Below are 26,463 nucleotides of genomic sequence, written 5' to 3'. Positions count from 1 at the left end.
TCAAGATGCATTCGTGCAGCACTATTTTTTATTTGCACTATTTTCTTTTGAGTAATGTACGCCCATGTTTGTCAAGTGCTGCATTGGCCCCTTAGGGTCTAATTTGCTTAATTTAACATTTCATGTAATTATACAGGGGGAGATGTATAAAATCAGCTTCGGTCATTTTTCAAACACAGCCTGTAAAATTACACAAGTGGATTAGTTGGTACTTTATCTCTCTTCAAGGTTTGATACATCTCCCCCATAGCCTTTAAAGGGAATATTCACACAATTCCCTCTTAATGAGCTTTATATTTAACATATGTTTATGCCTCCACTTACAGAAAGATGCATGTTTTGTTGGGCATACACTATACAATTATCTGGGCAATCAGCCTAATATTGTGGGATCATGCAGATTACTGTACTGTGTATGCGGCCAAACAATCTGAAAATATTGATCGGTCTTGATCATCCAGCATGCCCGTCCGAGGCAATATTTATTGAGTCAAAAGTCGGCCGCATTGCGCAGTGTACGCACTGCCGTGGCTATCCGACATACATTTCGCCTGTCTCCTCCCCAGGGAAGGAGCGCAGATTTTGTCCCAATACACTGTGAAATATCTCACAGGGTATACCCAAGATATCTGCTGAGTGTCAGGCTGCCAGATAAAATGTCTGTTGGTCTGACAGGCATTTTATCTGCCAGTGTATGCCCAGCATAAGTCACATTGTGAATGTCTGTTTGCATGTAGCCATCTATTAAATTATTTATAGGAGACAATCCAATTAGGTGCAAATTGCGAGTTTGTTTCTTGAAACTCGCAGACTTCACACTAATGCGCGCTCCCGAGAATCCAATTAATAATGTCTACTCGCAGTGGAGGGGTGCGAACTGACTGCCAAATGAGATAAGAAGTGCATGAAAAAGTGGGGAGACCATCCTGGACTCCCCAAAATTGATAATTTCGTTAGCAGGAAAGCATAGATGGCTGTTTGTGAGCATTAGGAAGGTACTGTAGGTTTTAAAATGGTGTCAAATGGCTTATTTGTGCTTTTATTATTATATTTTTGTTTTAAATGATAAAAAGCAAACTTTGTTTCGTTTGATCTCAAATTAAATGAAAAATACAGAAAAAAAAGAAAAAAAGGGATTTGGGGGTTCTTCGAGGGCACCTTGAAACAAATTGTTAAAAAAAATATTTGATAAAACAATTATTGTCAATTACAAAACTATTGTAATTACATTTGGGGTGCCTAAACTATCAAAAAAGTTGATTTTGGGGTGATTCGAGGACATTTTTTCTTTTTTATCCCAAAAAATGACATGTAATTATTGGACTAATTAAGCTAATTGAAAACTTCCAATTGCCTAATTAGTCATTAGGGGTGGGGGGAGGGGGGGCTGAGGGGGTGTCCAAGGGGTTCAGCACAGTATCCTGACATTTTAACCTTAAACTATAGATTTTCCTTTCCATCTCTCACCCTCAGGGAGTTGCGAATGGAAAATGTGAATTCAGTCTCACTGGTTCAGTGAGTTGTAAATAATGAATTCGCTGTGCGGATTTGAAGAGAAAATAGCAACTCGCACCTAATTGGATTGACCCCATAATCTTGTGGCAACGTAAAAAGTGAATTTCTGCAACAAAATGTTCCATAAAAATGTATATATTTATCCTCAAAGACTTGCTTTTCAAAAGAAATCTCTGCTGTAAACATTTATTGATGACAAAACCTATCATTGTTGGTTGATCTAATAACTTTTACATGCTACATCTTCCCATGTATCATCTAGCACAAAATTTTGCTGAAATTCATCTGAACTGGACATGATCTCAAACAGATATTTGTACTCCTCTGGGTAGACGTTGCCTGTTGTTATAGCACTGGGCAGAGCTAAGCTCTTTACCAGTTTTTCCCCACTTCCCGGATCGAAGGAACTGGAAGACAGAAAAAAAAAAAAAAAAAGAATGTTCACTCACTAATAGCAAAAGTAAGCAACCTAAAGTACATTTCACATAGTTATTGTCCAGTTGCTTAACAAATACAAAGATAGGAATCATAACTGTATGTATAGAGTAAAGGATTATTAGCAACATTATATAAAAATGACTTAAAAAGACGCTTTTTTCTATTAACAGGCGATATATATATATATATATATATATATATATATATATATATATATACACACACATACATACATACAGTCAGGTGCATAAATATTGGGACATTGACAGAATTTTGATATTTTGGCCTCTATTCACCACCACAATGGCTTTGAAATGAAACTAACCAGATGTGCTTTAACTGCAGACTTTCTGATTTAATTTGAGGGTAATTACATCCAAATCAGGTGAACGGTGTAGGAATTACAACGGTTTGTATATGTGCCTCCCACTTTTTAAGGGGCCAAAAGTAATGGGACTATCAACTCAAAAGCTATTTCATGGACAGGTGTGGGCTATTCCCTCATGATTTCATTATCAATTAAGCAGGTAAAAGGTCTGGAGTTGATTCTAGGTGTGACATTTGCATTTGGAATCAGTTGCTGTCGACTCTCAATATGAGATCCAAAGAGCTGTCACTATCAGTGAAGCAAGCCATCATTAGGCTGAAAAATCAAAACAAACCCATCAGAGAGATAGCAAAAACATTAGGTGTGGCCAAATCAACTGTTTGGAACATTCTTAAAAAGAAAGAACGCACCGGAGAGCTCAGCAACACCAAAAGACCCGGAAGACCAAGGAAAACAACTATGGTGGATGACAGATGAATTATTTCCCTGGTGAAGAAAAACCCCTTCACAACAGTTGGCCAAATCAAGAACACTCTCCAGGAGGTAGGTGTATATGTGTCAAAGTCAACAATCAAGAGAAGACTTCACAAGAGTGAATATAGAGGGTTCACCACAAGATGCAAACCATTGGTGAGCCACAAAAACAGGAAGACCAGATTAGAGTTTGCCAAACAACATCTAAAAAAGCCATTACAGTTCTGGAACAACATCCTATGGACAGATGAGACAAAGATCAACTTGTACCAGAGTGATGGGAAGAGAAGAGTATGGAGAAGGAAAGGAACTGCTCATGATCCAAAACATACCACCTCATCAGTGAAGCATGGTGGTGGTAGTGTCATGGCGTGGGCATGTATGGCTGCCAATGGAACTGGTTCCCTTGTATTTATTGATGATGTGACTGCTGACAAAAGCAGCAGAATGAATTCTGAAGTGTTTCGGGCAATATTATATGCTCATATTCAGTCAAATTCTTCAGAACTCATTGGACGGCGCTTCACAGTGCAGATGGACAATGACCCGAAGCATACTGCAAAAGCAACCAAAGAGTTTTTTAAGGCTAAAAAGTGGATTGTTATGCAATGGCCAAGTCAATCCCCTGACCTGAATCCGATTGAGCATGCATTTCACTTGATGAAGATAAAACTGAAGGGAAAATGCCCCAAGAACAAGCAGGAACTGAAGACATTTGCAGTAGAGGCCTGGCAGAGCATCACCAGGGATGAAACCCAGCGTCTGGTGAGGTCTATGCCTTCCAGACTTCAGGCTGTAATTGTCTGCAAAGGATTTGCAACAAAGTATTATAAAGTGAAAGTTAGATTTAGGATTGTTTAGTTTGTCCCATTACTTTTGGCCCCTTAAAAAGTGGGAGGTAATTCCTACACCATTGACCTGATTTGGATGCAATTACCCTCAAATTAAATCTGAAAGTCTGTGGTTAAAGCACATCTTGTTTGTTTCATTTCAAAGCCATTGTGGTGGTGAATAGAGGCCAAAATATGAAAATTGTGTCAATGTCCTAATATTTATGCACGTGTGTGTGTGTGTGTGTGTGTGTGTGTGTGTGTGTATCACAAGGGTCGATCTTCCAAATATAACCCCCACATACTAGCTTAACCCCTTCACTGCTGAGGATATTCTCAGTCCTGTGCTGAGGCCATCTTTTGACAATTGCACTTGTCACATTCAAACATCAATATCACAAAACATTTATGGGAGTACCCATACAAATCAAAATTATATATTTTTTTATTTTTTATTTCAGAAGATACTCAGTTTTCAGCAAAATAAAATTACAGCCAATAACTGCCCAGAAGGCACTTTGAAAGAGGGAACGCCCCATGTGTACAGGCCAGGTAGTTTCCTACCACCATCTATGAAAAATTAGGGTTATGGTTGACTTATAGTGTTCATTCTAGCACCCTGCACCTGTCACAACCCGTGCAGTTCCTCTTTCCTGCCTGAGGTGTCGCTCTCTGCTCTGGTTAAGTATCAAAATGCATAGAATCTAAGAAAAGTGTGGACAGAAGACCATGTGGCTGCCTTGCACAACTGTTCAGCAGAGGCACCACGACTAAATGCCCATGATGGCTCTACAGACCAAGTAAAATGTGTTGTCACCGTGCTTGGGACAGGGAGATCAGCCTGTGTGTACACCTGAGAGATAGGTATCTGTTGCCATCTCTCCAGAGTCTGCTCGTTAGCAGGCCATCCTCGTTGTAAAAACCATATAATACAAAAAGAGCATCTGATTTTTTTTAACAGAGTTTGAGCGCTCCACATAGATACGGAGAGCACTAACTACATCCAGAGAGGCTTCACCTACAGAAAGATCTGGAGCCTGAAAAGCTGGAACTACAATTTCTTCATTCAGATGGAAATGGGACACTACCTTAAGGTAACCCTCCCTTGTACGAAGAACAGCTTTATCCTGGCGTAAAAAAAAAATGGGGAGCGACAAGAGAGCGCTGCCAAATCAGAGACTCTGCGTGCAGAAGAGACAGCAAGGAGAAAAAGTGTCTTCGCTGTCAACCATTTCAAGTCTACAGAGTACAGAGGTTCAAATGGGGGAGCTTGTAGCCCCTTAAGAATCAAAGATAAATCCCACGGTGCTACTGGTGGAACAAAAAAGGAGGCTGACCTTGCAGAACTCCTTAAAAAAAAAATTCTAACATCTGGTAATGAAGCAATCTTCCCCTGCAACCAAGCTGCTAGTGCAGAAACCTGCCCTCTCAAAGTGGCCAGGCGGAGACCCCAGTCTAAACCTGCGTGGAGATAAGCCAGTACCCTGAAAATCCTAAACACCTTAGGATCATACTTTCTGTGGGACACCATTGACCAAAAGAATGCCAAACGCTGTAATGGATGCGGGCAGAGGCCGGCTTTCGTGCCCTAAGCATCGTTTGAATAACAGAACTGGAAAAACCTTTTGCTCTTAAGATGGAAGATTCAAGAGCCACACCAAAGCCAGGCGAGGCAAGTCCGGATGCCGGCAGGGACCCAGCGTTAGCAGATCCTGCCATAGAGGAAGAGAATACAGACTGTCTATGGATAGATTCTGTATGGTTGGTGAACCAATGGCGTCTGGGCCAAGCCGGAGCCACCGGTATCACTGTTCCGCCTTCCTGCTTGAATTTCCTGAGCACTTTTGTGAGGAGGGAAATCGGAGGAAAGAGATAAGCCAGTTTGAAGTCCCATCTTACTGCCAGTGCGTCCACATAGGCTGCTGACGGGACTCTGGACCCGTACCTGGGGACCTTGTGGTTGTGACGTGATGCCATGAGATCTATTTTTGGTAGACCCCATTTGTTTACCAGGAGCTGAAACACTTCTCTCCGGCGTGTATGTCCTGGCGACTTAGGAAGTCTGCTTCCCAATTGATTACTCCCGGTATGAATGTTGCACAGATCTGCAAACTGTAGTCGGCCCCCCAACCTGGAATCCCTCAAAAGGAGGCCCGCCTAATCAGGCCGAAGGTTTGTCGTCCAGCTTAGAAGCTGGACGTCTGGCGGCCCAGACCTCTTAGTTTGTCGCCTGGTTGTCCTGCGAAAACTAGACTGCCTGGAGTAAGACTGTTCCCATTGCCCATCCCTGAGGACGAAAAGACCGAAAAGAAAACTGCCTAGACTTCATTATAGCAGAGTAGCTATTATCTTATCTAACTCTGCTCCAAAAAGAATATTTCCATAAAAAGGTTAAGTTTCCAGAGCCTTCTTTGATCCTGTATCAGTTTTCCAGGATCTTAACCAAAGGACCCTGCACGCCACTACTGACGCTGCTGATGCTTTAAAAGCTAAAATTCCAGCATTTATTGCAGCTCCTCCCAAATAGGAGGACGCTTCCCGTATGTGGGAGATATACTTCATGTGTTCTCTGGTAGCATCTGGTAGAGAGTCCTTCAATGCCTCCGTCCATTCCTGAACAGCTTTGGCTACCCAGGCTCCAACCAAAGCTGGACAGGTAGCGGCTCCAGATGATGAAAATATTGCCTTAAGACATGTTTAAATTTTCCTATCTGTAGAATCCTTAAAAGAAGATGCTGACGGAATAGGCAACGTAGCATTTCTGACTAAGGGTGTCACGTGAGCGTCCACAGTATGAGGTACCTCTCACTTAGTACATTCAGAAACTGGGAAAGGATACAACAATGTTAATCATTTATGCACATAAAAACAGTTTATCCGGATTACCCCATGCCCATTCCATAAGCTCAGTGAGCTGCTCAGATTTAGGAAACTCCACCTTCTGGTGTTTAAACACTGGAGCTTTCTTACTAGGAACTGGTTCATCATCCTTAATATCTAATATTGATTTAATCGCCCTCACTAAAGAAGAAACATCCACTGAGGATGGATGGTCCTCCTCTCCCGAGCTAGACCCTGGAGAAAAACCCTGCGCATCACCTAATTCGTCCGTTTCCGAATGCTGAGCAGACTGATAAAAAGATCATTTGCGATTGGGCACCTTAGTAACTACCGGTCTGCTTGTAACCGCTGACTGAGCCATAATCTGACTTGAGTGGGCATAAGCATCCATCCACAAAGGATGTATGGAAGGTGTAAACATAGCATGCTGTGGGTACCCCATAGAAGGAGGCATTATGGGAGTAGCCATACTATCCACAAACTGCTTCACAACCTGGGACAAGGAAGACACCAAAGATGGCTCTTGTTCAGGGACTGGTATACTGGACTGGTGAGGTGGCTCTTTATAAACAGACAGCACACAAACCATCCTTAATCAAGTACTGCAAAGACAAGCCCACTAAACAGGCTTTACATGAAAGCAGCACAGGGGCCCCCTCCTCCTGATTGCCTTTACTTATTGACATATCAATTTCAAAAGGTAACAATGTGATGTGACAACCTTCACAAATAATTAAATGTGAAGTATAAGAAAACCCCACACACCTGCAACAGACGGATGAGGAGATAGCTGTAACTGATAGCCAGAAATAAAAGGCAGTGTAAACACAGCAGCTAGCAAACAGTCACATACAATGCATATGCAATTTAGTTGCAATGGGCTCTGAATCAACAACTCAAAACATAATGCTTGGTAGGATATAGAGCACTATATACCTGACCCATGGGAAAGATTTACAGGGAGACTGACCCAAAACCTCCTGAGACCAACAGCAGTGTACAGATAGTGGACAGTGAGCGTCTCATATACATGAGAGGGGTAGGAGCGACCCAGACGCGCGAAAACCTTTGATGGGACAGTGTCTGGGTTGGGGGAGGCAGCAGAAGCGTCTGCTGCTGATCCCCGGCATCAGACAATAAGGCTCCAGTGGTTGAGTGAGGACGCTCTGGGTCCTGACTACAGCAGCTTCCGGTGCGTCTCCTACCCCGGAAGGACTGCCGCACGCTATTCCCCGTAAGCGAGGAATCGCCTTACTAGACATCTCCATGCGTCCGGTTGCAGTGCAGGTGCCAGCATTTTTGCTAGCACGCTCAGCCGAGACCCGCCGGTATCACCAGCTCTATTACCCGTGTTGCGGCCCAGCAGAGGTAGAAGATGTCGCAGTATATGTGCCTTAATTCAGACGCTCAGTACTGCCAACCCAAAATCATAGAAAATAAAATAAAACCTAAATATAAGAGCTTAGGACTGCCTGAGCAGTTACAAAGGTGCGTCTGAATCCTTCCGCACCAAACGAACAACTGAAGGCCTGTGGCTAGGGGTGGGGTATATATGGAGGAGCACCCGAGGCATCCTGGGAGCTGAAAGTTTTAACTGTTTGGTGTCTGGATCTCTCCAACCACATTACCCCAATGGTATACCTGTGGATCCCTATGGACCCTGAAGAAGAAATCATAATTTTTTCTGTAGCGATCTTGTCTGGTAATCACAGGTGATCAAGTGAAAATAGCTGCTAAGGTGGCCACATTATTTTAAAAAGGTGTACAGGTGCAGTTATGGATGCGAGAAGACACATGGGGAAACTTTGAAATGAGTGTTTAGCCATTTTCTAGGTGAGAATGTTTGGGAGACAGAGAGACTTAGGGGAGTATCCAATTAGCCACGCTAACTGATTGCGGCGGAGCTATCCTATTAGCCGCGAAGTGCCACCTGACGCCGGCACTTATCATGGATATTTTTCGGGATCTGATGTGTCCCGAAAAATAATCCTCGATAAGTGATGTTTTTTCACCAACTACAGTAAATGGCAAAAACACATAGGACCCGTGATAACTTTGCGGGCCTATGTGTTTTCGGGAGAATTATCCTATTATTATTTCGACCAAAATAATAGGATAGGGTGGGATTACAAAAAAAAAAAAAAAAAAAAAAATCAGCAAAAAAACTGAGATATTCCCCATTTTTCCGGCCTGATTGGATACAGCCCTTAAATTCCCTACCCACATTTTTTGTTCTTTCATATAATGGAGTTTGGCAAAACTGAGTACCTGTAACTCAGTGGCTGCCTGCATCTCCCCATCTGTGATCAGTACCAGAGGGGAGACTGTAGATTTGTTTAAAAGAAAAAAAAAAAAAAACTTTAAGACAGAATAAAGGAATTGTTTGCAAAACAAACCCATGATTAGAAGTGACAATCTGGGGCCACTAATCAACCCCGGCATTGTAAGTGAAAAGGGGCGTGGCCGCAAGTCACACCCAGTGTCTCTGCATGCCAGACAAAAAAAGCATCGAAGGCAGCGCTACTCGGCCAGGCTTTCAGGCGGCTGGACGGACCCATTAACCCAATAGCACCAGTCCGGCCCTGACTAGAAGTAAAATTAATTACTGGTAACAGCACACAAAACATACAATAATCTTAAAAGAGTTTACAATTGTCAACTTTTTAAAATTATATTTATGAAAGGGAATATCTATCCTACACTGCAGAATCTGGGACTATAAGATGCACCAACTGGTTCATCAGTATTACTGTCATTACCCACTTTGCTGCTGAGGCTTTTCTCACTTGTGCCCAGAGTCTATTTTGTAACTTTTTGGGCATCAACATCAATACCAGTAATTTTTATGTACTACCCACACAAATTATTCCATGGATTTTACAACCTGCCTCAGTGAGGGAGGGGAGCCACTGACATTATTGAAGTCACAAGGGAGAGGGGAATTAGATAGCCACACTATATGGGCTCCTGCTTTCAGTAGCATAGGGTGATATGGTCTTATAATCACCAGAAAATAGCCACTAAGTGGGCACAAAGTTTGAAAGAGAGGACTCTGCCCTTTTAATTGAGGGTTACCTAGAGTTTCTAGGTTTCAGGATGGGGGAAATACAGCCCTTTTAAAACAAGCCGCACCCAGTCTTAGCGCTGAGGAACATCACAGAAATATGTACTGTACAGAAATGGCTGGTCCTTGGATAGTACACTTACTTGAGTTTGTCTACCAATCTTGACTTGCGTTTTGCCAGGAATTGTTTTACCATGTGTATGAATGTATTACCGTCTGCAGGTGTAAAACTCTCAGAAAACAAGTTTCTTCGTGGGGTTATTCGTACTAAACACAAGTTTTCATTTGAGAGATCCTGAAAAACAAAAGTAATTTGGTTCTCGAGTTAATCAAGCTGAAAAAAATGTGGTGCACTTCATTACATACAACTAGTTTTAGAATACTTTAAAGTCATTCAATACATTATCGGGTTCGCGATGCAGATTACTGTAAACTGTAGAGACATCATATCAAAGCTAAATTAGGATTAACAATAAAACATACGTACTAGCGATTACATGTTGCTGCTGGTTGGAATTGGGCATCATGCTCACCTGTTGCTCTGCAGTATCAACCCAAACAGCAAATTGGTTTTAAGACACCCGCAGCAGCAGTTATTAAACTCCATGAACAATTTAGAGATGGCTTCGCTCTCACAACTATCCCAATTCTCAGAGGGTAGTACAGATTGTGGAGTTCCATACAAAAGATCGACAATGAAATGGTCGACAGGTACAAATGGCCTACACTTTTTATTTTTAGGGTTAGGTTTAGAAACAAAACAAAAAAAAAGGTAGAACATTTCCGTGTCGACCTTCTGTACTGTAACGGTCATGTCAACCTTTATCCATGTCGACCTTTTGGTGTTGAACAAATTATTGACCTTTTGTGTCACCCCTCCCTTCCCGATTTTGGAAGACTGTTACCAGCTGTTAGGACAGGTATATCAAGCTTCATGAAGCAATATTTATGAAGGGGGAGTCATGTTAATGAAAAAGCAGGTATTCAACAAAGGCCACTTGCTTATTGCAGACTCTTAGGATTATGCAGAACTTCTTTCTACCACAGAAATGCATGTCTTTTGTCATACATTCTATAATGGAAGTCTTTCCCTGCTTCTGCAAATCTGGTAATGAGGGAAAGAGATCCAATTAGGAGGATTACCAACAACTTTTGCTTTGATTGGGTCAAAGCTGACTTTTTGCAATAGAGAAGTTATCCTAAACTCGAGAACATTACAATATATTGATTCCACCTGTTGGATCAGGTAGTTTATCCCACTGGCATATGAATACGGTCTTTTGTATGCTTAGATGGGCTACCACCTGTCTCGGATTGTGAAATTATATTTCTCTCATTGCAGACATTAGATTTAGGTCTATAGCAGGTGGTTCTTACACTAGAGTGTAGAAAAAGTAAGCAAACATAAATACAGAGCATTTCTACGTTTGCAGAATGAGCTTCCAGTCATGGCAACTTACCTTTGATATTAATAGAACTTGACCAGAAGAAGAGTGCCTAAACTTTCCATGTATGTGTAAAGGTGCGTACACACAGTAAGATATCTAGGAACAATAACGTTCTACGAAAAATCATTCATTTTTATATAACGAACGACCAACGATGCGTGTTCCCGCATGGACAACGATATCTATGGTCGTCCGTACATGCACGCCAACTTGGAAGATTTCTTCACGATTTGCATGTTCAGAGATGTGGCAGGATGACTTCACTGAAAGATATCCATCAGTGTGCACACCCAATATTGTTTGTCCTGCACTACAGAAAAGTTCAAGGGAAATCGTTGGTTGTGCAGATCGTACCGTGTGTACCCAGCTTTAGAGTATCTAGAAACATCAACTAACGTTACTGGAGAGATTTTCCTGTGCACTACCAAGCTGCCTCGTCTGTGGACCTTTGCAGGAACCTCTCTCTGCAGCAATTGCTGATAAAGCACAACCATATGGAATTAGCATGCATTTCTGATTCAAATAGCTTTCAAAATGTCAGCATGCTAGTGGAGTTCATATTTATTTATTTTATTAAAATGATAAATTATTGGCAAAATTATTATATTCATTTGATCACTTTAATTTTTTTTTTTTTTTATACTTCGAATACAAGTTATTCAAAATGTAAAATGATCTGTGTGCAAAAATGTATACTGCCTCACTGATCTTTACAGTACCTACCCCGGACTTGGTCGTCACAAAACTTTTACATTTTGTAGGTTTCGAAAATGTGGACCAGGGCTCCTACAAGAAAATAAGATAGAGAAGTTTATCCAAGAAGTACAAATAACTTACGGCAAATTGAGTTTTGTCTAAGAGCAAATTGTAACATTTCATACATTTACCCTATTCACCCTCCCAGAGAAAGGGGACTACTGACCAGAAAGGCTACTTCCCCTTAACAGCAGAGCATTACCACTTCCATGAAACACATCTGTACATTCAGCAGCAGGTTTACACTGTGAAAGTAGCATTAGAGGTGGAATCTATCCATACAAAAGGTTGCCTCGGCATCTCATGTTCTGGACCCGTACACTAGCAGTTTGTGATTGTGTCGGGAGGCCATGAGGTCCACCTCTGAGAGGCCCCATCTGTGCACTAGGAGTTGACCATTCCCCGGGATGCACGTCATGATGGCTGAGGAAGTCTGCTTCCCAATTGAGAACTCCCGGAAGGAACACTGCAGAGATGCCCGGGAGATGACCTTCGGCCCATGTCAGAATGTGTGACATTTCTGTCATTGCTGCCCGACTTCGAGTGCCTCATTGACGGTCGATGTAAGCCACTTTTGTGGCAATGTCGGACTGAACCTGTACAGGTTTTCCGTGAAGTATGTGCAGGGCCAGGTTGAGGGTCCTGTAGACAGCTCGAAGTTCCGATATGTTTATTGGCAGGGTTGATTCGACTGATGTCCAACGGTCCTAAAATGAGTGCGGACCGGTCACTGCGCCCCCTCCCCGAAGACTGGCGTCAGTTGTTAGGATTAACCAGTCCGGGATCCAAAAGGGGCGACCCTTGGTTAGATGAGATGTCTGTAGCCACCAAGATAGAGACAGACGCACCTCTGGAGAGAGCACCATCGTCTGAGCTTTGATCCGATGGGGTAACCCGTTCCACCTGGAGAGCCTGCAGGGCTCCCAGATGAATCATTCTCTGTGAGGGATTCAGGGAGGACTTTTTCCAGTTGATTAACCATCAGTGTTTGTGCAGGAAAGCAATGGTTAACTGCACATGGCGGTGAAGTACTTCTGGGAATCCTGCTAGGAACAGAAGGTCGTCCAGATATGGTAACAGTCGGACACCCTAACCACATAGGTGGGCCGCCATGATAGCCATAATTTTGGTAAACACCCGTGGAGCTGTGGATAGTCAAAAGGGCAGAGCCTGAAATTGGAAGTGTTGCTGTATAGCAAACTGGAGATATCGCTGATGTGAGGGCACTATAGGTACCTGTAGCTAAGCGTCCTGAATATCCAGTAATACCATGAACTCTCCATGCTCCATACCTAGGATGATGGAGCGTAGGGTTTCCATCCTGAACCTGAGTACCCTGAGGAATTTGTTCAAGGATTTGAGGTTGAGGATAGGCCGATGAGACCCATTTGGCTTCTGACCTAGAAAGAGAGAGTAGAATAATAACCAGTCCCGAGCTGAGATAGTGGGACTGGCACAATTCCCCCTGCTTGCAGAAAGGACTGTATTGTAAGGCCTAGTTCAGGTCTGAAGGAGGGCCTGTGTAGAAAACTGGTGGGGAGGCCATCTGAGAAATGAGAGGGCGTACCCATGAGAGACCATTTCTCTACCCCCAGAATCTGTGTTGGTTTGACATCAGCACTGGGTGAACTGAAGAAGTTTGCCTCCCACTCTGGGATATCCCGGAGGGAGGCCCGTCCCGTCAGGCTGAGGGTTTATCCTTGGATTTTGAAGCAGGGCGTCTGGTGTTCCAGGTCTGCCTTTGGCGGCCCTAGTGGAAGCCGAATGCCTATGAAAGGACTAACCCTTAGGCTTTCCCTGAGGATGAAAGGACTTTAATGATGTAGTCCGAGGCCTAACAGAAGTAGTTGCTGAAGGCAGAAATGTAGTTTCTGATGCTGCCGACTTGTTTACAAACTTGTCAAGATATGAGCCAAACAAGATCTCCCCATTGTAGGGTAACCCTTCTAGGCCTTTCTTGGAATCCGCATCTGCCTTCCATGAGCGTAGCCACAGGGTACGGCGTGCAGACACAGCCGCGGCCGAGACATTGGAGGTTAGGCATCCACTGTCGCTTTTCCAATATAGGAAGCTGCATTTGGAATGTGGTCAACAAAAGACATCTGATCCCTATAAGCACTGAGGGAAAAAAAAAAAGTCTTCAAGTGCGTCAGCCCAGCTCTCTATAGCTTTAGCCACCCATGCAATAGCCATGGGTGGACGGGAAATATCCCCTTAAAAAGAGTATATTTATTTCAAGAAAGCTTCTACTTTCCGATCCGTAGGATCCCTCAAGGAATTAACCCTAGGAATAGGCAACTTAGCGCTTTTAATTAAATGCGTAACATGTGAATCCACCGCAGGGTGTGTGTCCCATTTTGCACAACGGAAAGAAGTAACATGAGGTTAGTAGGACACCTTTTACCAGGCTGCAGCCATGAGTTCAGCTAGATGATCCAATAGAGGGAACTCTGGTGAAGCTAATTTCTGTTGTTTAACAGAGGATGCTTTGATTTAGGGGCTGGCTCTTCATCTTTTATTAATAAGATGGATCTGACAGCTCACACCAAGGCAGAAATAATTTCTGACTGACTCTCATGCTCCTCCAGAGGGGAGTCAGGGTTAGAGAGATCAGCATCTGTGACGATAACACAGGACGTGTAAAAGATTTACTGGGTAGAGGTTTCCCACCTTGCAATATGGTTTGAAAGTCATGAGATGTAGCCAGACGACTCTGTACCTACTTAGAGAGTATGTCTACCCATGGTGAGGATACAGGAGGTACCTGTATCTCCTGAACCTGGTGTGACAACCCCAAAGGGGACATTACGTCCTGCTGTGATAACCCCCCTGGGGGAATTACAGCCGGATCCGCTAGGCGGTCCGAAATGGTGGCCAGTACCTGAACAAAGGAGCCCAGGTTATATACTGTATATAGCCCCTATCAAATCCCCCTCACTTTAGCCTGCAGCCCTTAACTTGCCTTATAGCTGTATGGGGGCAGATGCCTGTTAGCACTCCTGCCTTTGCTAGACATAGCTGCAGAGTAAATGGCACACAATATGGCACTGGGTATAATGCAACGACCGTGTATGTAAGATACTAGTAGGAAGCAATATACTGGTCCCGTCTTATGCCTAGGTAAGCTGCAGGAGAACACAGCCCAAATATGGCACAGTGCAACGAATGTATGTGACAAAACCTCACAAATACTTAGTTCTATAAATGTGAGGCACAGGAAAACCCCTGAATACACCTGTATGTTAAGGTAATAGTCCGAGAAAAAAAAAAAAAAAACACTGGTCCTGACTGATGCTTGGATAAGCTACAAGAACCCACTGTCTAAGTATGCGACACACTGGTCCTGTCTGACACTCTGGTAAATGTGGCACAGTGCAGCACACAACAGTATGTCAGACCTCACAAATATCTTTTATATATGTGAGGTAAAAGAACCACCTTGACTACACCTGTATTAGGGCAGAATTAGAGGAAAGGTATAGATATATGCTGACAGGATACAAAGACACAGACAGGCAGAGCTAGCATAAGTCACATACAATGCAGAAAGTATACTGCAAAGTGGCACTACAATCAACTGCCCAGATTCAGTGTCAGGGAAGGCTATAACATCAATCTAATGGAGAGGTATGCAGGAGGACTGGACCACACGCTGGCCTGAGAGATTTGCGATTAACCACCAGAGAAAATGGCTGCCAAAGACTTCAGAGGGGGTGTGGCCACAGGAGGAAACAGTTCAGCAAAGCCAGACCGCAGTGGAAAGGCGCGCTGAGCTGAGGAGCCACTATAAAAATAGGGAAGGCTGACTCCCCTGGCTGAATATTAACCCCTGGGACGCTGGCTTCCCACGCAAATACCATTCCTGAGACCGGAGGCAATGACTGCTAATATGCAGGTCACCACAAGCGGTGACCCGCCTTACCTGTCCCTGTACGTCTGGCTGCAGACTGAGAAGTCCGCGAGGCCCAGCTAGCACGAACCCCCGGGTCCCCGCCGAGATCCCCAGGTCGGTACTGGCGTCGCGGCGCAGGTCAGGTGACGGAGCGACAGCACAGACGTCCCATGGACAGTCTGTTGCTGCGCGCTCTGAAGATATTTTAGTCGTTTTTTTAAATCATAAACTAAAAGTAAAATAAAATAGCTTTAGGGACAACTAAGTAGCCCCTCTGCATTAACAGTGACCCGATTCCGGCCGGGCACCAACTCAAACTGAGGTTCCTCTGGCTCGGGGGCAGGGTATTGGGAGGATGGATCAGTGCATCCTTGGAGCAAAGCTTTAACTGCGTGGTGCCCGGGATCCAGATCCAACCTACAACCCAAGGTCTTCCTGTGGAGCCTATGGACCCTGAAGAAGAAAGTATAGGATATTGTGTTAGTTTAGAGCATGACACATGCTCTATATTCTATTAGTTATTTTGAGCGAATTGCCATTTTCAGAGGGCAAAATAGTTTTGCAAATTGAGATTATAAAGTCTGCAAATAATACTGCACTTTCCATTTGATAAAGTATGCGACTGTAGCTATTACTACATTTAGCACAGATTGCAAGTATGAATGTATTTGAACCCTTTTAAAAATTATAATCAAATTTTAGCTTTTAAATTTAAATAGAACATAGGAGCAGGTATTTACAAACACACACAAATGTGGAAGTTAGTATTTTCTGTAGTCATTATTGATCATCCTATCGAAGATTTATATTAATTACAGAAATGTTTGACTAAAACAGATATTTCCTCTTGTAAAAGTCAAAATGAGCAAGGGCTTCTCCACATCAGCAGAAGACTCGCATTGTGTTCCATAAGAACATAAACATACCTATAGTTATTATTGTAGAATTTTCCACTGATCCCTACAGAGACAGAAAATGAGAGACCATATTTCTGCCATCACTGCCATACCATTTCATTGCTGTACATAGAGGCACTATATATTCTGTGCTGGCTGTTTTTACACTGCACTTAAAATGCTACACAAGTGTTCTGCTCACACGGACGAACCCTTCAATATGAATTATGAAAATCACCTTTGACTTGGTTTATGAGAGGCTGAAGTTGATGATTATTTATCTCCAAGATTAGTTAGACCTTACAGACTTACATACCTTGTGCAGAAGCTCAATATCGCAGGCTGTCTGATACAGCACCCCCAGTGCTCGATATTTTCGTAAGTCTCCAGGTTTAGAAACAAGTTTCTAGAATGCAAAGATGATCAGTGTTAATAGATATACATTTTCATTACCCGTCAACAGCACTAATGGTGACAAAAATACAGAAAAGTCAGAAATTGTCCTTAGTATTGTTTTTATTGCATTTCTACTTATTCAGGACATTGAAACCAACAGGGTTTTGGAAAAGAAATGTAACAGACATACATACATATGATGATAGACAGACAGACCTTAGCTTTTCAAGTAGCAAGACTGAGGACAACCCAGCAAACTGCAGGGGTGTCTGAGAATTTTGTTCGGAATTTTTAGCAGAGAAGCTTTTTAGTTTGTGGATAACGTGACAACGTTGAAGGCGCATTCACATGATGGGAGCTAGGTCACGAGTTGGGGGTCATGTCCAGCACTCTAGATGAGCTGAACCGCTCACCTCCCCAAAAGGTATGCCACAAACACAACTGCAGGTGCCATGGAACAAGTTCACTGCGCAACAAAATGCCTCTACTAGAGCAGAGCTTAACATAGATTTTACCATTAGTGGTGTTTTCAACACATGACTATTGATGGCAGGTAAACATCAGCTGTAAAACATCAATGTTTTGCCCATCAAGTATTAAATGTTTCAAAACACCAGTGTCTTCTGAAATATATGAATGAATTAATAAAATAACCAACTAAATGAATAAATAAATAAAAAAAAACTCCATCTATGCATTTTGGCATGAAAACATAAGGGTGTTATCAAAGTTTAACAAACCCAAATAAATCTCAAAAGATTGGCCTAGGTCTGCAAGAGGAGGTTGTTCTATTGGAAACATAAAATGGTAGTCATGGTGGGCATTTTGTAAATTAGCAAATACTTTTTAGCATAAATAACTTCTGACAAAAGCGTTATTTTTATGGTAAACCTGTAACAGCTTTACCACAACCCCACTTCACAAACTAAATTATGAACTAGGATTTCAGTCGGGAAATTCTATTCTCATTTCTTATATTTGATCTTCTTCCAACAGGAAGCGGTCTATAACCCAACATCGGCACAAAGCCATCGATAGTGGGGGAATTTGTTTTTTAAAACGCTCCCATTGATGGGATAAAAAAATTGGCAGCTAATCATCGATGATTGCTACTCCCAACCTTCTAGTACAAATTGGGACAGAGCCCTCAGACTAGGAAAGTTGGGAGGTATGCGTAGGCTGGCAGCAGCATGATGCCATGGAGCAAACACAAGGCAGCTCGGATTTTTCCCTCTTTGCAGCAGGAGAATGACTGTTACATGTCCTCAAAAATATATACCGTGCTCCTGAAGGCGTTGAAATAAAACAGATATCTTAATATATGGCTTCCTATAAATGTGTTCATTTCTAATTGAAAAATAGCAGAGCATTTTCACCATTGAGTTCAGAAAAGAAAAAACATACCTCATACTGAGTTTCACTCATAAACATATTTAATTCAATTCTGCCATATCTGTAAATGGAAAGTTGTTCGTAGAGAAGGAAAATTTGCCGCCACAGTGCACACCTCTCTTTTTTATGGTTAAGCATCACAAAAACTTTAATAGGAATATCTGAAAAGAAAACTCAAATAAATATATATCTAGCTATTAAAAACTGCAACATGAATATAAAAAATTAAATAAAAATTCAAAGGAGAATGCCCAAAACCATTCAAAAATTAACCCCATTTAATAAGGTGAAATTATGGGTCATTTCTTTAAACATTTTAAAGAGTGACTAGTCAGTCATGTGCTTGGTCCGAACCACAACTGTGAACAGTACATTTCCAGGGAAAAGCTTGCGACGAAACAATGGATTTTTTTTGTAGAAGGTATTTACTCAGCATTTATTATAAAAGGCAAACAAAGGTGGTCACAGATGGTCCAAACTCACTGTTCATAGGTCATCAAGTTAAATATTATTCATGTGCTAAACTTGGCAGGTACCTCACCTGGAATGCAATCACACACAGAGGACTTCCAATCGTATTCTCCAACATGCCCCAAAATGAGCCTTTTTGGCTTAGTAGGGCAACCAAGTGTTGTGTTCCAACAAGAACAAACAAACCCCTATATAGCGCTATGAGGGAGAGTCAAAATATGCAACACTTAAAATTATTACAACAGCAACTCAAAAGCTTCCAGAATAAAGGGCACCGATTCACCACACACAAGTACCAATACATATGAAAGGGAAAACTGGAGGTAAGCACTGTATTGCTCTATGTATGTAAACTTTGTATCTAGCTACCTCTCTCTATAATATTTTGACATCGATATATGCATTGACCCAATGCACTCTCCACTCCTATTATCTGGGCTACAGTGAGCTTTCACAATGTATTTGGGGAGTGCAGAGATTCTATGATTGCCATTTAAACCATGTGGCCACATGCCACATGCACCCCAGATATAGGAGTAGAGAATGCAAAGGATCAATGCATATATCTATATAAAAATTATTATACAAGTGCTGCATATCATAGGAATCAGTGCAATCTAGAAAAGTGGTTTGTCGGGTGAAAAAGACGCTCTGCACAAACCGAGTCACACAGGACACGGCATCTCACTTGCGCCTCATGGCATATTGAGGCCACATCTGTATAAGGAAAAGATCATGTATATTTCTTCATTGTGTGTATCTTCGATCTTTCTGACTGACCAGCCCTGACAATCTGTTAAAGTGGGCATTACATTGTATTATAGCAGTATATGGTATATACCCCAACAGCACAAAGAATCGTAACAATCAAATATCTATTTCAGCTTACATTGCTGTTAAGCATTTATAAGTAACCTTGCTATATGTTGACAGCTGTAAGACAGTTGGAGGTTGGCTTCCACCATAAAAAAAAAAAAAAAAAAAAAAAAAAAAAAAAAAACTTACCAGAAGCCCAGGGAACCTCATTTATGCACAAATGTTTCATCAAAGTGCTGGAATACATAGATGGAGGCTCAACAAGTCCCTCTGACCAGGGATCCAGCCTGAAGAAGTCACAGTGAACAACTTTAAGCCGACCATTTGCTTCACTCTGTAAAACCTGGAGACAGAAGTAACAGATTTAACTGTTAAGACATAATAAGTGCCTAAGCAGCAACATGCACAGGATGTTAAGGGCAGAAATCTGTTAGGCCGACACTATTGTAGCACCTGCCGCTAATAGCCTATTCTAGAAAACACCTGCCGCATATTTGCAGAACAACCCTGAACCTATTTCCCTATTTTTAAACACTGTTTCCACTTTTTTTTTATTTTATCCCAAATTTTTTATTACATTTTTTGGGGTGTCCCTAATGTCTTTTTCTTTTTTTTTTACTTTTTTTGACACAGTTTATTTTTAAATGACATTCCCAGGAGTGCAGGCTATTTTTTTTTTTTTTTTTTTTTTAAAGACCGGACCCCTAAACCACAATTCTGCACTTTTTTTTGCCATTTAAAAACATGGTGAAAAGTTATCCCTGTTTTTTTTCAAAGACTTTTCGATTGAAATTGAATACCCCCCAGAGTATTTTACATAGTCCTTACAAGAGGGCTTGACAAATCCCTGATGCCAGGTCGCCATTGTGACTAAGATTTCAGTCTGGGCGACTAGATTTTGGCGTGGTCTGCTCTATAGTTTGATCCTTATTGGCTGGGTCTAGACCCTGTGACAGTGATAAACGACCAACCACTCGGCTCCTGTCATGTTACAGGTTGTGTTTGAAAAATGACAGTCGGGGGCTGATTGGTTGGTCGTTTATCACTTCCCAGAGCTTCATACATCTGCGCCTGTGTGTAGCAACAGACAGTCATGATGAACAAGGCCTCACCCTCGATTCTGGATTGGAGGAAGAAGTTTGTGAGCGCTCTTTCTGACTGGCCAATTTCAAATCTGCAGATCAGCTCACCAAAACTTGGTCCCGCTGTCATGGTTACTTAAGAGGCTGCAAGAGTAGATGATCCTGTTGCCTGGTCTGACCGATCATGCTGCAGTATGTCAGGCCACCCAGTTTCTGGAAACAGTGCTCAGTTTCACTGCACGTTTTCTGCCCGAGAGACACAGTGCTCCATCTCACCATACCATCAGGTGAGACGGTAAGAAGTGGAGGAGCACAGCTGTAGCACCAGTATCATAGGGGTTCCTCGTTAGGATTAGGCAAACCCCTGGGGGGGGAATTAGGGTTAGGCAACCCCAGGGGAGGGTTAGGCTACGGGGAGTGGAGGTTAGGGACCACGGTGGGGAGGTCAGGCACCACTGGGAGAAGTTAGCGTTAGGCACCACTAAGGGAGGGTTAGGGAGGTATTGGGTACTTACCAGCCTCCGTCGGGATCTTCAATAGTTGGGTTTCTGGGGTCGGATTTGAACTGGCAGCTACCAGTACCACCGGTATTTCATACCCAACCAGTTATGCGTTTGCCTATTTTTTTTTTTTATTTAATTATTGGCAGACACATATCTACTAACAAGCGCTTTTAAACCCATTATTTTAATCCTGTTGCCTGGTCTGACCAATCACGCTGCAAGTATGAAGCACTCCATTTGGCAACCAAACTATGCTCCCCTATTTGGCTTCATTTAACATCTTCTCCCCAAAACATTATTGATTGGAGGCACTATTGTGTGGTAGTACTGAAATGGGGACACTACTGTGTGGCATACTATGAAATGGGGGTCCTGCTGTGTGGCATACAAATTGGTGGCATCATGGTGTGGCATAATGTGAATTAGGGGCACTACAGTGGGACCTACTATGGATTGGGTCCCTACTGTGTAGCATACTATGAATTGGGGTCCTGGTGTGTGACATACTATGTATTGGCTCTGCCTTGTGGGATATCAATTGGGGGCATCATGATGTGGCAGACTGAATTTGGGATACTACTGTGGGGCCTGCTATAAGTTATTGGCCCTGTGTGGCAAGCAAAAAATTGGGGGCACTGCTGAGTGTCATGATGCGAATTGGGGGGCAGTACTGTGTGGTATACTATAAATTGGGCACCAGAGAGGCGTGTCTGGGTCTGACGGGCTCTGAAGATGCATGTGTGGTGGTCTAATGGCATGTGGGGTGGTCTGTGGGGCATTGTATGGTGGTCTATACAAGTTTTTCATATATTTTGGTTGACTCCAAAACTTTTAAGCTGCCTCCTAGGTTTTCCCTTTGTAAATAGTGGGGATATTTTCATCAAACATGAAAACATCCCCTATGAAATTAATACATAATAATCGAAGCTGTACAGTGATTAGTACATAGATCCCTTAGACTTAATTCAGTTGCTGTTCTTTATAAAAATATTTTGTTACCTGTAAATGAGGAAGAAAATATGTATTACTTTCCAAGGCGACCACTTTAATGCCAGCATCTAGCAATGCCCGGGTGAGAATTCCAGGACCTAAATAATGACGAACAATAGATTATAGACTCAGTATGTTCAACATTATTAAAACTTCCCATTTCCAATGTAATTTCCCAAGTGCTGCTGAAACGATCAGTACCAAGTTCACTTGTTATGCTTGTTTAAATCTGCTACAAAGCAGCACAGCGGCCAATCACAGTTATCTGAGGACCAGAGTCATCCAGAAAAGATTAAAACATGTGATTTAGGAGCTTTTAAATTGGTGCACATCGCTGGTTTAAGTTTTAGTCTCCCAAATCTCTGCATTGTAAATCCTGCGACTTTGAGGGCCAAACCAAAAGCGATGAGCGGCAATTTTGAGGCCACAAAGAAAAAACAAAAAAGGAATCATAGTGACTAAAATAATAATAACTAAACATTGGTATCCAAAAAATAACAATGAAAGCAACAACTGAGCAACCCATCAGTGACTGCAGCCAGCAGGATCATGTTAATAGGTTTCACAGATCCTCTTCAAAGATAAATCTAGAGTTATTAACCTGCAAAGGTACTTTCCCTGATTACATTTGCATTCCATCTAGCGAAATCTATCTTCCGGTTTTAGGGATGGAAGGCATTTAGTATACACAGCGGTCATCCTACTTCTGGTTTATCGGGAATTGACACCACTTCTGGTTCCTGGGCGATTGCAGCTACACAGGAAGTGGTCCTTAATTGGGGCGGTTTCTGTAATTAGTAATTGTATATACAGGGGTTTTAGGTCACATAGCACAATGCTTCTGATGAAGAACCTGTATATTTTCGAAGCGCGTTATGACAGGTGCTTATTGGGACCTCTGGGAGTGTTTTTGCCTAAAACATTTTGGAAACCTACTTAGATTAAAACTACTGGTTTCTGGGACTGTATACATTTCACATTCTGCCCAACATCCTTCCATGCCATTTGGTCGGCGATCCATATTCAAAGACCACATTACAAGGGGATTTCCATTTCATTGGATTGATGTGCTGGTCACTTTTTAAAGAATGTGAGTGTTCTGCAATATTACATTTCTTTTATGGCTTAAAGGTGTTGCACTACAGTCGTTTTCTGTTTTATGTAACCTAATGAAAAGGGATGGTGTATGATGTCAACATTGGTAAAAAGTAATGTGATTGAAGTACATTATCCTACATCTGGCTTCACATCCAAATTACGATATTAAGGATAAAACAAATATGGAGAGTCCTAAGGGGGAATTTGGAGCGTACATCAACCAAAATACATACAAAGAGAAAGGTTATTCTAAGAACGAAGGATCCTCACCATATGTTATTTGATTTCACTTTGAGTGAATTATTGTTTATGCTTGTTATTGATAGCGTTCCATATAGAGCACATGTAATCAGGGAAAGCACCTTTGTGGGTTAATAACACTATATTTAGCCAAATATTGGCGTAAAATACAGGAATTTGCGAAATTAGGGAATAGACTAAAGCCACCCAAAAAGTGGAAGAACAGCTGCTATAAACAAAAAAAAAAAAAAAAAAAAAGGGAAAAAAAAATTACACAGTAGTAGAAAAGTACCAGTATCATGAATGGGTTAATTGTGTGGAGGAAAAAGGTGGGAAAGGGACAGTAATACTGTATAGGGTGTGTACTGAAAAGATCTGCTCAGCGTAGGGACCAGTTAATATCTACTAAAGTGTAAAAAAATAAATACAAACAAGTCAGGAAATAAATACACACATACAGGCTTTTCTGTATATCAACTCATAAATAATAATGTACCTAATACATGCATTTCTTTTTCTCAGTGTATGAAATTAAATAGAATGATAATGTTAGTGACTATTTTAATACCTGGGTTGCACTCCATAACGATTGGAGCAGTTCTGCCATCTCCCCAATGTTGTAAGCATTTGGAAACGATATTTACAAGACCAGGGTCCGTTATAAAATGTTGTGAGGGTCTACATGATGCGGCCTGCTTCATTTCACCACTGTAGTCTATTGCCCACTGCTTTTGACCAGCCACAGCAGACATCCCATAGGTAAAAGACTGGTTTCCGGTGCTATTACAACATGAAATTATTACACTGTGACTTTGTCTTGGATGAAAAAGCACTGGCACACCAGTGTGTTGCCCACAGCGCAGTAGGCACATCCCCACTCGAACTCCCCTAATTGAAGACATTGTGCAGACTGACAAGTTCCCACAAAGGACGATGTTCACTGCCTGTAAATGAGAAAAATATTTATCTTATATCGCAGTCTCAAAATAGCAAATACCAGCGTTATAACTTCATTATGAGAGTTGTACATTATAAGCAGTGTCGGATTTTACTAAAAATCCGCCACCACCAGTGATTGCAGTGACTTCCCATTGGAAGCATTGGTGCAGATGTATTAAGCTCTGGAAAGTGATAAAGTGCAGAGTGATAACCGTCCAGCCACTCAGCTCCCTACTGTCATGTTAAAGGCTGTGTTTGAAAAATGTCAGTTGGGAGCTGATTGGCTGGTCGTTTATCACTTCACAGACTTTCATACATCTGCCCCACTATCTGCTAATCACGCACTAGACAAGCAGCCTTGGGGGCTTATGTAATAGGGTGCAATATGTTGCCACTGCGGGAACTCCTGCGAATCTTCCTGTATTTTTAAAGCAGCAATCATTTTAAAGGCAAAACCAGCTTGGCTTTGCCTTTAAAAAGATTGCCACTTTAAAAATCGCATCATATTACATAAGCGCTTAAGACTGTGATCAGCAGCTACTGCTGCCAATGGGAAGCCACTCCCCTGCCTTTCTGCCATCTCTCTAATATGCACCACTTCTAGGTGCAATCCTTAGAACATGGGTGGGCAATAAGCGAGCCTCCAGCTGCTGTTGAACTACAGATCCCAGCATGCCCTGATAGAAAAACTGTGGCAGAGCATGCTGGGATGTGTAGTCCCACAGCAGCTAGAAAACCACTTTTTGCCTCCCCCCGTCCAGTGCGATATTTAGGAGTTCAAATGTCGGCCGCATCGGGCAATGTATGCCCAGCCGCGGCCGACAGACATTTCCTGTGTTGCTTCCCATGAAAGGAACAGGAAAATGTCTCCTCCCCCTGGGCGGAGAGCAGATGTCGGGGCTAATACAGTTGAGATATCTCAGTATATGCCGCGGACATCTGCGAGCTGGCAGGCTGCCAGTTAAAATGTATGTCGGTACAAGAAGCATTTTATCTGGACGTGTATGCCCAGCTTGTTATTAAATAAATGTAATAAAAAAAATAAATGCACTTACTTCCTAATCATTTATGCATATAATTTACATTAGGGAGAGTATTACTCCATAGCTTTCAGAAGACATTACTAGTAATAGATATGATTGCACTGTTGCACATAAATAAAAGACACAATTTGTGCAATTTAAACATTACGCCTCTGAATGTAAATAACAGATATAAATGAAATGACAAGCTGTGAAATAACACTAATGCAGCACACAGCTAGACCCGTCTGTCCCCCAGACATGTGCGTGTTATGAGCAAACCATCATAATCACACCCTCACATTCTGCATGATTTCCCTACACCATGAACACAAAGAACGGAACATTGGTTAAATATTACATGTTAGTTTCATTACGTCTTATATTTGATATGTACTATAATGCACTGATACACGAACATAGACGCGCAGGTCCATGCATGTGTGAGATACCGCATTATCACATACCGCCTGAACTTGCCCCCACGCACAAGCACTCACCTGGTTTCCATGGGAGCGTGGAATACGCCTCGAGTGGATGACCTTGTCCCCGGAGCTGCACACATGGTGGTAAGGGGGAGGACAGGACAGACCGGGGCGGTGCTTCGCTTCCTGTTCCGGGTGGTGGGAGGGTAGGAGGGAGAGAGAGACCAATAGCGGCTATAGCCAGCGTTGTCACATTGTAGCACTTATGCAATGTAGCCAGTTCACGTCACTTGGTCACATTTTGTGTTTTTGTAAAGGATCAAGGCAGGGGCCAGCATCGTAGGGATGGCCATCGGTAGTTACCATCGATAGTTAAATTAGGAATGGGAATCGTTTGATGTTTCATCAATGTTTAATGGAGCATACACACGGTCAGATTTGTCAGATCTGTCACATGAACGATTTTTACCAAAGATTTGAACGATTTCAACGATTGAATGATTTTGACTTCATTAAAATTGTTCATCTGACAGATCTGTCAGATATTGGAGCATACACATGGTCAGATTTGTCAGATGAACGATTTTATGTCAGATTTTTCTTCAGA

The 26,463-nt window shown here is 42.2% G+C and overlaps 1 protein-coding gene across 1 annotated transcript; it reads right to left on the bottom strand.

The window, feature by feature from the left end:
• Positions 1–1,632: 1,632 nt before the first annotated feature.
• On the bottom strand, positions 1,633–26,101 carry TFB2M (transcription factor B2, mitochondrial). The gene is made up of 9 exons (XM_088474361.1): positions 25,932–26,101; positions 24,039–24,414; positions 22,142–22,230; positions 19,747–19,900; positions 18,283–18,431; positions 16,799–16,888; positions 11,662–11,724; positions 9,634–9,785; positions 1,633–1,922 (listed from the first exon to the last, which is right to left on the bottom strand). Exons 2-9 carry the CDS (start codon positions 24,370–24,372, stop codon positions 1,736–1,738), a joined length of 1,218 nt encoding a protein of 405 aa, XP_088330487.1. The 5' UTR covers positions 24,373–24,414; positions 25,932–26,101; the 3' UTR covers positions 1,633–1,735.
• Between the last annotated feature and the right edge of the window lie 362 nt (positions 26,102–26,463).

Source organism: Taudactylus pleione, unplaced genomic scaffold (assembly GCF_031769625.1).
Source record: "Taudactylus pleione unplaced genomic scaffold, aTauple2 ptg000154l, whole genome shotgun sequence".
NCBI lineage: Eukaryota > Metazoa > Chordata > Amphibia > Anura > Myobatrachidae > Taudactylus > Taudactylus pleione.
Note: the sequence above shows the minus strand (reverse complement) of the source record. Positions and strands in the feature narration are given on the sequence as shown.